This window comes from Ictalurus furcatus, chromosome 2, assembly GCF_023375685.1.
Source record: "Ictalurus furcatus strain D&B chromosome 2, Billie_1.0, whole genome shotgun sequence".
Taxonomy (NCBI): domain Eukaryota; kingdom Metazoa; phylum Chordata; class Actinopteri; order Siluriformes; family Ictaluridae; genus Ictalurus; species Ictalurus furcatus.
In genome coordinates, this window is record NC_071256.1 from 16825869 (window position 1) to 16840010 (window position 14142).

Here is a 14142-nt window from a genome sequence, read left to right on the forward strand (position 1 = left end):
AGAATCTCTTAACTGTTAAAGGTTACTGTTAAGCGCGTGACGCCGCCTTCATAGCGCGTCCTTGCCGCGTCGTATTTTACTGCCCGCGCGATCACATCAAGTGCATCTGCCTTAAATTTAAAAGCGTGTATTAAAAGGGGACTTAAAAGCGTTCGTCTTGCTCTCACCAAAACTTAATATGTACCTGCCATAGGGTCTTTTACCTTAAACAAGCACTATCTGTAAATGTTATGGTTTAAAAAAAAAAAAATACATCATAAAAAATAAATAAAAGAATTCAGCTGCCATATACATAAGCATTTTAGCTTGGGGAGGGGAGGGGGGTGTGAATGAGGGGGACCTGACAGCTGTTTATACTGTACTCTTATTTAGATTTATAAGCAAATTTTCACAATAATCTGATTCCTTGAACCTCAGTGTTACCTGTACTGGAAAAAAAGAGACACATACCAATACATAGAATCTTGTAGTCTTTCTGTGATCTGATTAATAAATAATCTCACAGCTTGTGTGGTGCAGTTGTGTTCCAATAAGCAGCTCCGATTCTTTAGGACTTGTGATTTGTTGATTGCTCCGTAGATGCCACTGATTGTTTACCGATAATTGATTTCTTTTTTTTCTTTTCTTGCTGTGGGCTCGTGAATTGTTTACTGTTCTAATACTCGCCCTGGCCTGTAGGGGGCACCGTGTCCACACCGGAGGCCCACCCTCACTCACCACCACCACCACCCAGGGGCCAACAACAGGGCCACACCTGTTCTGTGTTAGGAAGTTTTTTGTTTTTTTTTTTCCTTCTTCATTTTGTTTTTTGCTTTGGTACTTGCACATTTACAGTTACCTCATTTTTGCCATGTTTGTATTTGGAAGAGAAAAAAAAAAACAGCAAAAAATTCAAAAAGCTAATATATATTATATATAGGAAATGGTTCTTAATGCTATAATTTTCATTCCATTTGAATCATATTGTTTGTAGCATTTAACATATAACTAGGTATAGTGTATTATTATATACACGTCTGTATACTGATTGAAATTTTTAAGATTTGTACTTTTTTTAAAATGAAAGTTGCTAGTTCTGCTTTACCGAGTAGTGCAATCATATTTTTTTTAATTGTTGTGGCTGATTTGAGAGGGTTGTTCACTAATAAATGTATGATGTATACCAATACTACGCAGACTAAGTAATCCCTGCTTTAACAAATCTTGCACAATACAGCTGTTTACCATTACAGTATCTGTCTGAAGCTTTCTTACACACACACACACACACACACACACACACACACACGATCCAACGTTCTTATTTTGCATTCAGGTTAGCCGCATGACATGCATCAGAAATGCTAATGAAACAGCAATAAAGCCTTTACAGAAAAAAACCTAGCATTATAAAACAGCTGTTTGACAAGAAGAAATGAAGCGTGAGCTCACATCTGTCTGTGATTACCGCTCTGCCTGCTTTTGCGACCCATGCCGAGTAACAACACAGCTTGTTTCATCATGACTTTAAAATTATGCTCAAAATAGCCACATCAACATTCACACTGTTTTTTGTCTCACTGAACCTTTTTCCTCAGCCTTTAATAATAATTAAAAAAAAAAAAAGTGAACAGCATTTTGTTCTTACAATAACAAAGCCTGTGTATGCTTTTAAATAAATATTTTAACCCATAACTTGGCATCATTTTTTATTTTTTAAATTCTTTTACATCCCTACAAAAAAATTTACGTCAACATGGCTTGAAGGTTAACGGTGTCTGCACCAGAATGCTACCAGAGGCAAACAACAACAACGGTTTTAAAATGTTTAATTTAGAATAGGAAAATTACATCTTTACACGGACAGCCCCGTTCAGATGAAAGACTGGAGGTGTTTATGAATGACCACAGGCACACTATGGGCAGACTTTACTACTATAACGTACACGGCCGCAGAGCAAAGCTGTGGCTCCGCCCCCTCCAGATGAATTTAATGTTATGAGTCAAAAACTTTGGTCGACCCTCATATAGTCATTGTATGTTAGCTGGTCAACTTTGATTCGCTTTAAAAAAAACAAACAAACAAAAAAGTTGGGCTATTATATTCACGCTTGTCTTTAAATATCTAGGTCGTATTTACAAAGCTGTTCATCTTCCACTTACATAAAACGTTACCTGTGAGGAGGGTGGGTGAGGGCAGATCCTTAATTTAATCAAAAGGTAGATACGGCGATCTGTTGCACACAGCGGTCGTTTCACAGAGCCGAACAAAAGGGCAGAGTGCGATCGTGTGAAAGTAAGGGGGGGGGGGGGTGTTTCTGGGTTGAATGTCAATGTCAATCGTCTGTGATGTCCTGCACGAAGAGCACCTCGGAGCGGCTCAGGCCGGCCTCCCTAAGCGTCGGAGGGTTCGGCTGCTCCTCTGTAGGCAAACATGGCAGCACGCGGCGCGGGAAGCTCGTCACGATCTGGAATTTCTCTGGCGTCTCTTTCAAGGAAAACAGGAAGTCGTGGATTACCTAAACAAATGTGGAGGGAGAAAGGAAGGAAAAAAATAAAAAGGAACACTTGAATACTTTCCACATTCAACATATCATTTTCACCTGGACATTTAAGCTTTACTGAGATTATTGCTAAAAAACTGCTGCCAGAATCAGCAGAGCTGTATTACAATCTGTACACAATATCACTCCAATCAGCTAGATATAGCAATGGACATGACCAGACTCTTCAATCTGTACCAATGAGATTCTTCACACGGGTTGAGATGGAGGCAAAGGGAAGCAGCAATGGTGTTTCCCTACATCAAGTCTTTTATTTTCTGCTATCATGCTGCCCTTTTTTTTTTTTTTTTGTAGCATTTACCTCAGCCACGTAGCAGCACTGTTTACTCATGAACCATGAAAATCATTGATCAAGCTGGATATGAACAAATATATTCGTAAATCATTTGGATGGGCATTTACACAAATTCGGCTTCATGAAAATGCTGCAGTGGGGTGGGGGTAGATGGGGTAAATTTACACACAAAACCTCAACCCGATTGACATCGAATCTTAAAATTTTTATGGATTACTGCACTTTTTTATTACCCTGGAATTCTGAATACACTTGTGCCATGGCATTCCCATATCCAGTATGTATGATGCAAGGGGCGTGTGTGTGTTTACCGTCAGAGACTGGGAAAAGAGGAAGCGTCGCTTTACGCGTGTGTCATTGGGGAGCTTGAACATGATTTCCAGGCAGTCCGGGTCGTCCTGCGGCGGCTCGGGGGGAAGACACTCGGACTTGCGCTCTTTTTCTTCAGCGAGTGTCTGTGAACACGGACAGAAACACACACACACACACACACACGGACTGTACTATTACACACATGACCAGATCCACTCGTCATGATTGAACAGAAGCATGGATTTTGTCGCCCACCCTCTGCCTCCTCTCCTCGGCTAGGCGGGTCTGGCGTTCCGCCTCTTCCTCCTGCCGTCTTTGCTCCTGCTCCTCCTTTTTTTTGCGTTCCTTCTCCTGATCGGCACGCAGAGAGACCAGGTACGCCTCATCCTGCTGCTGCCGCAGCACCTGCGTCTGGTTCCGCTCTTCCCTGAAAAACACGCGATCGGACGTCAGGATCGTCTTTAAGCATTCGCCTGAAGTATGTGTGTCTTTAACAGTTACGCTTACGAATAAACCTGCTACCTTTCGAGCCTTTCGGACATCAGGTAAGTCTGATTGGCCTCCATGATGAAGTTGAGTTGGTTGATGAGATCCTCGGGTTGGATCAGGCCCTCCAGCCTCCCCACCACAGTCATCTTGCGATCCTTCAGCATGATCATGGCCAGGAAGGGATACGTGTTCTCCCGCAGAGCCTGAGACACTGAGCACACCGTGGTTAAAGAATGATTCAAACAGTTTTAAAATCTACTGCTTATGTCACAGCGCAAGTGCAAAAAAAAACCCAGAAGTGGAAAAAAAATTCTAAAACTAATGCAGACTGTGTGATGGTTACCTCTGTATCCTTCAGGCCTGCTAGTGGAGCACGCCCAGAACAGCATCCGGGTGTTGATAAAGGTCAGTACCTCTTCACTACTTAACGTGTTTCTAAGGGGGGGATTGGAGGAAAAGAAACAACGTGAATTCACAGTGAGTGCCCGAATAAACGATACCGATAAGTACATAAAGTACACCAAGTTCAAACCTGCAGAACTCATCAGTGTCCTGGTGGTCTTCACCATGAAGGTAAACTAACAAGTAGCGGAGTTCCCGCTTGGCATCGTTCAGAGCCTGAAAAAGAGAGGAAAAAGAAGCATTTACGGTCTTTTTAAGCAGAATCGCAGCTCTGACAGAAAGAAAAGTCACACGTTTATCTTAATGTGCTCGTTCCAATACATTATCGTAAAAGGTGGGGCTCATCTGCAATCTGGTCAGCGTACCTGACTATACGTTCCCTGGTAGAAAACGGGATGCGACCGTCCGTATTTCTCCTCGAAACTACGAATAAAGGACACGACGTCACCGACGGGGTCTGTGACACGACCCCGTGGATCTGGCCTGATAAATCTCAGGGCAAACCTGAATACAGAGACAAGACAGCATGAAGTATATCGTGAATTCAAAAACACATGACTATCAAACATTACTCACTTAATTCCTGTCTAGGCCTGCTGTCGCTTACACGATACACTGCAAAACACGCTACAGAGAATACTGAAGAGTGTGGACATCCATTTTAGGTCAGCATTTGGAAAGTGCATGTTAGCTCGCTCTATGCTGCTGTCACATGGTTACCATACTACACATGGATGCGACACCAAAAACAGTTCTAAAGTCAAAATTTCGAAACTCGTTCTGCCCAAGTGGTGGCTCAACGGTTAAGGCTCTCTGTTACTGATTAGAAGGTCGGGGGTTCAAGCCCCAGCACTATTAAGCTGCCACGGTTGGGCCCTTAACCATATCTGCTCCAGGACTGCCTTATCATGGCTGACCCTGTGCTCTGACCCCAGATTCCTAACAAGCCAGGATATGAGATAAAAGAATTTCAGTGTGCTGAAATAAATATGAGACAAATAAAGGTTTCTTCTTTGGCAGCACAAGAATTCACTTTAGGTGGAAATTCCATAAATTAAAATGATTAGCAGTACTGAGGACTGAAGTTATGAATCAATAACATTTCCAGATTTATGTATCTAATTCTGAATGCAATTTTTGAAAAACGATAGCTCCTAATAATAAGCGCCTACATTCTTCTAAACTGAGAAGCGCAACACACTTGGAGGAGAGCACTATCTGCCCTCTTCCTGCATACATAAGCTCATAGATGCCCATACGTTAGTGTTGCTCTGATCGACAGGGCAGAGAGGGTAGGACATCCCTCCCACTCACACATCACGGCCAGTTTTATTCTTTGACGAGCGGGATTGGAAATGACGCGATCGGCATGACGATAGAGCGAGCATATCGGCATGACGGCCGGGTATCCACAAACTTTCGCCTGTTTATTGTATTTTTTAAAATTATAACATTTCCACATCATCACCCATGAAGTCGAGCAATTACATTTTTATTATCAGATTATTGATGTGTCATTATTACCTGAATATGTCCATAAGTGTGTAATATGTAAACCTGAATGGGAGCATTATCAAATAGTAACTCCAACCTAATAAGCCCTAAAAAATAAAGGAGAGAGAGAGAGAGAGAGAAAGAAAATGTTAAATATTTTCTTAAAAACAAAAACATTTGGAGATTGATGTTATGAGCAGGGATGAAGGTAAGCACTCACTCTAGGCTGAGGCCTTGAGACAATATAGCTATACACTCTGTGGTCTCCTGTGTTGACCTGCAAAGGTCTGGCAGGTGGCGGGTTAAACACACTCGGAACTCCTTCCTGCTCATTTAGTCTGTCTTGTACTGCAGCCTGAAAATAACAAATAAAAATCATACATAAAAGGACCAAATAACTCCGCTCTCTCAGAAAGAACGCTGATACACGCAGTCAGCATGGAGGATATCAGACCAACAGTTGTGTGCTTGGCAAAATGTGTAATGGCGCTGAATCCGCTCCGGTTATGGCCGACCCGCTCGAAACAACTCAATCAATAACACATGCAGAGCACAACAGAAAAGCCTTCTGGGTGCAGATCAACATCTGGCACTGCGAGACACATCTCTGTGTGTGAAACTCGAGCCATGTTTCTGCTCGATGCTGAGTGGTCCCTCTCTAAAATAATCACGCTGCACTAATCAGATACTGAATCGGTGACATTTCTGAACATATATATTTATATATATAGCTGCTGTTGAATTCCCACTACTGTCTGGTACAGACAGTAGTGAGGCTGCAAATCAGAGGTAGTATTAGTATGTTATCGATTCCATAGTAACAGCTTAAATGAAGACTACTATGATGGACACATCACATCATACTACTACACTAATTTAAAAACACGTGTAATTGTTGATTTGGTGACTTTTGTTTTGTGAGATGTTGAGTTAGCATATTTGGAAGGAGTCTCCAGTGTCAGAGCTGTAAATTGGTCCTTTTTCCAACATCAGAAACTATTCCAGGTGGATGGCTTTGAGATTTGAGAGTAATTAACTGAAACTCTTTTTAAAGAAGCTATTAAAGGCCGGGGATTTACATGCTTTAAATGCGACCCTTGCAGGCTTACCAGCAGGGCTGAGCAACATAAATTAGGTCATGATGCACTTTCTTTAGGAACAAACAAACAAAAGCTCCCGTGACGAGAACTGACGAAGTAAAACAAAGTCAGTTCTGATTTTGGGTTGTCCGCAACTGTTCACGGGATCATTGGTGAGGTTTCTTTTCTGACAGTGTGGTTCACTGAAACATGTAAATGAAAGCAAAACAGGCAACAGTCATGCAAAAAAAAAAAAACATTTAAAAAGTGGGAAATTAATACAAAAACTTTGGAATTTGGCATCGAGGATTTTATCATTTGTCCTGAAGTTTCATTAAATTCAATTTATGTTTTATTTTGTTTCATCACATTCATCACCTCGATGTTCCAGTTGTGTTGTTCTAACGTGCGCCGGCATTGGTCCATTGACTCCAGTCCTGTTAGGTCCTGTCAAAACAAAAATAAAAACAAAAACGCAGTGAATTACTTGACTCATCAGCAAATCAGGAAATTAGACGCTACGAAGAGGAGATCGCTTCATCATAATCAGAACATTACGTAGACAACGTGTACATTTTTAAAATGATAAATACCAATTGGAGCAAAGCCTCATGGATACGAGAAGAACGTGCAGAAAAACTCCACACAGACGGTAACCTGTGCTCTGGAACTTGTGAGGTGGCGACGCTACCCTGTGCGACACCATGCCGCTCAGTATGCATACTTAATACAAACCAAAGATGTACTATATGGCCAAAAGTTTGGGGACACCAAATCGTTCCAGATTTAGTCCCTGCTTTGTGCTTATAATAGCCTCCACTCATCTGGCGTGGCTGTGGAGGTGCGTGTTCAATCAGACAAGATCTGTGTGAGTGAGATCAGGCAGCGACGTTCGGTGAGGAGGTCTCGTACGTTCCAGTTCATCCCAAAGGCGTTCGGTGGGGTTGAGGTCAGGGCTCTGTGCAGGACACTCGAGTTCTGCCAGTCCAACCTTGGCAATCCATGTTTTCACAGAGTTCACTCTGTGCACCGTCATGCTGGAACGGATTTGGGCTCGACCCCTTACTTTCAGCAAAGGGAAATTGTAAAGCTACGGCATACAAAGACCTTTAGACAACAGTTTGAAGAACCACATATGGGTGTGATGGTCAGGTGTCCACAAACTTTTGGCCATATAAGTCTTTTTATTTCACTATTTTCAGTTATGGAAACTTTAATGTAAATCCAAAGACTGTCATTTTTTGGTTTTGAATATAGAAAAATACAGGTGCATCTCAAAACCCCATAGAGAATCTCTGAGAGACCCCAGATCCAACAATGCAGATGAGCTGAAGGCCGCTATCAAAGCAACCTGGGCTTCCATAACACCTCAGCAGTGCCACAGGCCGATTGCCTCCATGCCCCGATGCACCGATGCAGTAATTCATGCAAAAGGATTCAAGCTCTGACCAAGTATTAAATGCATAAATTAACATACTTTTCAGAAGGTCGACATTTCTGCATTATAAGTACTTTATTCTAATATTTTGATATACTGGATTTTTGATTTCCATGAGCTGTAAGCCGTAATCAAGATTTTTATAAAAACATTTTAAAAAAAAATAAAAATAAATAAAAAGGCTTTAAATATTTCACTTTATGTGTAATGAATCTAGAATATTTTAAAGTTCCACTTTTTGAATTAAATTATGGAAAAAGTTCATTTTTTCATGATATTCACATTTTTGGAGATGATACAAGGGGAAAAAATGTGACCCCATGGAGAACCCGTACACTTTAACATAATGAATAGAACATACTGTTTACTGCTGGTACCTCAGTGTGCACTACACACACACACACACAACAGCTTGTACACTATTTACCAGAAGGTTGTGAGTTCAAATCCTCTGAGCTGTCAAAGAGTCAAAACCTTCCAATGAACACATTTTATATGCAAATACCTCGTTCTACGTGAGCTGGCTGTCAACCTAGGTAGCAAGCTAGCTATCTCCGGAAATGCAAATCATAATAAATATTTTCAATATACACTTAGATATGAAAATAAGGTTTAAATGCAGCAATAAAAGCAAGCTGTCGATCCAAACAGAATGGCAAACCCTCGTGTGCTGAGGAACTCACCGAGGCAACTAGCACAGCTAGCTAAAAAAGTTGATATTAATTGACAGCTCTTAATGAAATCTGTTTTAATTAAGTAGAAATCCCGGGGGTACTTTGTTTTATCCGCTTTATATATTCGCAAATATATTTCGTGCAAATCCGAAAACGAAACTAAACACAATGAAGTAAAACGCTGAGTGAGGTAACCTAGCTACGCTGACGGAGGCTGGCTAGATCATTTAGCTAACGTTAGCTGCCTATTTCGCTGAATAAAAAGAATAATTTTAAAGTGGATTTGTCGTAACATGAACTGAACCCTAACTGAAATGAATATTCACGGGAAAAATAAACCTGCCCTTCAGAGCTAAACGGATAACGAAGCAGACGCTACCTGAAACTGGAGGAGTTTCTCAGTTTGAGCCTGAGATAATTCCTGCTCCTCTGGCGCCGCCATCTTACCTCGCCAATCCCCTACGAACACGACGTGATGACGTTTAAGCCAAGGCGACGTCCTCTGATACGTCAAACGTCACGTCGAGGCTCTCACGCCTGCCGCCTGTTGTACTGGAGGAGACACAAGGCTGTGCTCCAAATAACAATAAAGGAGACACAAGGCTGTTTTTAACTTCAAAAGAGAAAATAAGAGAAGTTGGTAAGGTAACAACTGTTTATTATTATTGTTTATTTTTATTTTTGCTATGACTTGAACTAACTTGTTATGTTTCACAACATTAAAGATATCGTTATTTAATTTTTTTTAATGGTCAGTATTGGAAAATTGCTGGGGTATAAAATGAAGAAAACACACTGAGACATGTTGTTGGAAAAAAATCAACGTGCAGCCTATAACAGCACGCTCTGTCATGTTTTATTCCTTACTTAATGTCCTAGAAATAACTGAAATGGCCCAAGAACATTTCTACACACGCAATAAAATGTCCAGAATCTAGCCGTGTACATGAATAATAATAATAATAATAATAATAATAATACTAACAATAACATAACATACCGGATACAGAGTTAAAATTGTGAGAAAACAATTCAGCATTTTGAGATACTATCTCATAATTTCAAAATGTCGTTATAATTATGAGCTAAGTCATCGTTTTGAGATACTGTTCTAACGTAACACAAAATTGTGTAATAAAAAATGATGACTCGTTATCTCATAATTCTGACTTTCTATATAATTATGACACAATACACAATATTTTTAGGCGGGAATGGGCTTTTTTAAATACGTGTATTTGTTTATTTATTTATTGTGTGTACCAACCATATGGTTCAAACCGCGTCCCTTCAGGCTAATGCCTACAGCGCATGCGCAACACTTTCACACATGCGCAGGGTCTCGTGCTGTGTGTAGATGGTCCATCATGGCGGCTGCGTCCAGTCGGGTAGAACAAGCTTCAGCGGTTAAAACAGCGCCGCCGATAGCCGCTGGTTTCGACCTGTCAGACCCGCCGGTCATCGACGGCTTCACTCCTCTCTCCCGGCCCAGAGAAGAGGGGTTTAAAGACAAATTCATACGGAAAACCAAAGAAAACCCGTTTGTTCCTATCGGTGAGTTCTGAGCAATGAAGCAGCTGATTTGAATTTAATAAACGGTTTGACCTGCTTTTTATGTTAATTTAAATTAAAAAAAAGTTTTCTCAAGATGTCTGTTGTTGTCGAGGAACTGCTCTGAAGCTTTATGTCCTTCTTGAGACACTGTTACACTTGGTTAAACGGTGACCTCTGAGTTTCTAATAGCAGGACAGTGGACACATGACAACCATTACAGTATGTGGTTGAAGTTCAATACGTGTTGTTTATTGAACTTAATAATTATAATGATTCAAAAAATGTTTTCTGTGATCAGGGGAAAAGAAAGGCAAATGCCAAGCTATGCATAGCGCACGACACTATGACTCGAGTAAGGAATAAACCATTTGCAAGGGGGCATGCTGTCATAGGAAAATAATCAACAACAGTTTCCATACCAGCATATCCTGAAGTATTTTATTCCTCTTGTACCACAGCAGTTTACCAACAATTCATTTTTTCCTATTTATTAAAGAATGATACATACTTAATATTTAATGTTAATGATATTTAATGCCACGGCATGTCCGTGAAACAAGTTAGTTCATGTTTTCACTAACATTTGAACAACTATAAACAGCCTTTCCTTCAACAGCCTCTCTTTTTTTCAAAGTTAACAAGACAAGAAATGCAGCTTGTCATGTTACTAAGAAATCGCAAGGCACAAGCTAAGCTGTAAAGCCTTTCCTCTGTCAGAAAGTTTGTTTAAAGTGCTGCTGTTGGAGACGTCTTCCTTTAAATGTTAAATAAATGACCCTGAGTAAGTTGTTACATTGGAAAGCTAATGAATCAGCCCGAGCTGCTGTTATAGGAAATGAATCAACATCTTATGACCCATCAGAATCAGTGCTGTGGTATAAAATGCAAAATAATGCACCTGGGTAAAGTTAGCAAATTGTCTCAAGTGGCAAAGAGTTGAATCTGGTGACTGTGGAGTTCCCGAATACTGAGAGGGAACAGTTTGTTCGCCTTCCTCGGCCTCGTGGGGATTTGGTGATGCGTATGAGCAGCCTATGCACAAACAAACCAAAACAGGAAACGGCTGTTTAAATCAACAGCACTGAAAACGGACTGTCAAACTCCAAATATGAGTCTGTCTGAGATGCGATTGTACAGATTTTTAAATATTGACGTGGACTTGTACAGTGGCTTGCATAAGTATTCACCCCCTATGTGCAGTGTTCACAGAACAACCATGCCCCAACACAAGCCACATCTAGGCTTTATTGAAGAGTGGTGAGAAGAAAGCAATTATTGTATAGCAGGGGTGGGCAATCTTATCCGGAAAGGGCCGGTGTGGGTGCAGGTTTTCATCCCAACCAAGCAGAAGCCACACCTGAATCCATTGAAAGCCAAGATCAACTGATTAAACAGATGGAATCAGGTGTGCCTCCTGCTTGGTTGGAATGAAAACCTGCACCCACACCGGCCCTTTCCGGATAAGATTGCCCACCCCTGTTAGAGGGGACAAAAAAGCTGTTTAGAGGCTTGGCACGTTGAAAAAGGTTCTGAGACTAATGTTGAATTTTTTTTTTTTTTTGGTGTTGATACAAAGCATTATTTGTGGCGTAAACCCAACACTGCTCATTACCCTGTACAGTGAAGTGTGGTGGTAGTATCACATTGTTGGGGGAGTGCTGGTCAGGTTTGAGGGAAAGATGATCCTAGATGAAACTTTTTTAAAAGTCTGCAAGAGGTTTGAGACCAGGACAGAGGATCATGTTCGAACAGGACGATTCTAATCGTTACTGCCAAAGCTCCTTGAAAATTGCTGTTCACCAACGATGTTCTCCGTCCAATCTGACAGAAGAAGAAGAATGGGCAAAAATATCAGGATCCATATGTGCGACGCTGATGGAGACCTGGTGATTTAATGCGTTTTTGTATCGGGCTCATAAATTTTATCACATTTTACCCTTGATTGAAATCTGATTGCTGTAGTTAATATTAACATCCAAACCAGCTCAATATGTTACATCGTCAGGGTTCTGTGTTTCTTGTAAAGCACAAGATCAGGCGTAAAAGGAGTCTCGGACTGCGTTACGTCGCTTTGAAGGATTGATGTTTGTTTTAAATGCATCTTGGGTGCATTTACTTGGATAATTTGGATCTGGACATGACCCTAAGGATCATGGATCCGACTGGTATGCTTTGATGGTTGTGTATGTATTTATTTATTTAATAATTAAAAAATTGAATTGTTTCCGGCTCTTCAGGTTGCTTGGGCACTGCAGGAGCGCTGATCTACGGCCTCCGAGCCTTCAAACAGGGGAAGACGCGCCAGTCCCAGTTGCTCATGCGCACTCGCATCTTTGCCCAAGGATTCACCGTCGTGGCCATTATAGTGGGTGTCGCTGCAGCGGCACTAAAACCCAGACAGTGAAACGAGGGTTCAGACATCAAACCTAGACGCACCTTTTCCTCACGGCTCATGTGAGCGACTGCAACTAACAGATTTAATTTTTAAAAAGTGTGTTTTGGTCATCTTCGGATGAAGCCTTATATTGGCAAGCAATAGGAGTGCGGGGAACCCTACCGCAGTTAGGCGTGTTAGTTCATTTTTCCCTCTTTCTCTACATTGTTTTACAACTATATCTATTTTTCCATTTAAGTTTTCTTGTAGTATCTTGTAATAGAAAGTGTCAAACATGGGTAAATGAACAGGCCAAAAATAAAATGTTTCTGTGATTGTTGGCTGAAGATTACTTCTTGAGTTTTGCACTGGAGATGCGACAGAAACCTTTAGTTCACACTAGCTGGCACACAAAGCAACATCAACAAAAAGCAACTTTTGAATCGAGATTTTCTTAATGCTATGCAAATTTAGTATGATCCAAATGCTTGGTTCAAATGATTCCTTGGACCAATCCACTGGCACGTGCAGTCTGGCGCACAGATATGGAAGAACAAGTCGAACCTGACAGGGATGTACCTCCACCACCAAGTCTAGTCCTTCTTGTTACTAATTTGTATGCCAGAACTACCATTTAAAATGCACTTCAAATGTTAAGGAAGCTATGGAAGAGAAACTATTTCAGACATTTGACCGTGACCCTGTTTGGATCAATTCCAAAATCTAAGCAGTTCATCTGCTGGTTTCAATGATGATGATTACAAATAAATCCTATAAAAACATTCAACCATTTTGTTCTTGTGGTGATATGCTAAAGAGAATCTCGAACCCCAGACAAATGGACAGACGGAAGGCATAAATTGTAGGCTTTTTTTTTTTGTAATGACAACGAAAACATAGTCCAGCAACTGTCAGAACGGCAAGGCCAATTCATTTGTTTGTGCTGAACACCAAAGACATGGATTTGAGATCAAAAGATGAATATGAAATAAGAGTTTAGGATTTCAGCTTTTATTTCCTGGTATATAGAGGTGTTAAACAACATAGAACCTTTTGTATCAGACCATCCAATTTTTATGGGAGCAAAAGTATTGGAACATAACGGTATTTATGTAAATTAAAGACTTGTTCCATGTCAGCTTGTTAGTACACCAGTGGTTTCTTTCTTTTTCAGGACATCCTAAATTGTTGTATCGGCTATGCCCAGTGCTTGTGTAATGGCTCGGATTGACTTTTCCCTCTTTTCTCAGCTTTAAAATGGCTTGCTTTTCTCCCATAGACAGCTCTCTGGTCTTCAGTTTGCTTTATCCATTTTAACAACAGATGCAGTCTTCACAGATAAAACCTTGGGCTCAAACCAAGAGTAGACATTCAGAGCTGTTAATTCTTTAAACAATCAATTTAACCAGGTACACCTGGGCAGCAAGACACACCTATCAATCACATGGTTCAATATTTTTTGATCACTTGAAAAAATGGGTGGGCTCA

The 14142-nt window shown here is 40.8% G+C and overlaps 2 protein-coding genes across 2 annotated transcripts; one reads left to right on the forward strand and one right to left on the reverse strand.

Annotated features, from left to right (window-relative positions):
• Nucleotides 1-1792: 1792 nt before the first annotated feature.
• On the reverse strand, nt 1793-9205 carry faf2 (Fas associated factor family member 2). The gene is made up of 11 exons (XM_053651132.1): nt 9106-9205; nt 6993-7061; nt 5756-5890; nt 5566-5642; nt 4407-4545; nt 4172-4257; nt 3983-4074; nt 3673-3850; nt 3406-3577; nt 3150-3293; nt 1793-2498 (listed from the first exon to the last, which is right to left on the reverse strand). The coding sequence occupies exons 1-11, from the start codon at nt 9166-9168 to the stop codon at nt 2316-2318; spliced, it is 1338 nt and encodes a 445-aa protein (XP_053507107.1). The 5' UTR covers nt 9169-9205; the 3' UTR covers nt 1793-2315.
• Nucleotides 9206-10049: 844 nt separating this feature from the next.
• higd2a (HIG1 hypoxia inducible domain family, member 2A) lies at nt 10050-13976 on the forward strand. Its single transcript, XM_053651176.1, has 2 exons — nt 10050-10280; nt 12518-13976. The coding sequence occupies exons 1-2, from the start codon at nt 10094-10096 to the stop codon at nt 12682-12684; spliced, it is 354 nt and encodes a 117-aa protein (XP_053507151.1). The 5' UTR covers nt 10050-10093; the 3' UTR covers nt 12685-13976.
• Nucleotides 13977-14142: the final 166 nt, after the last annotated feature.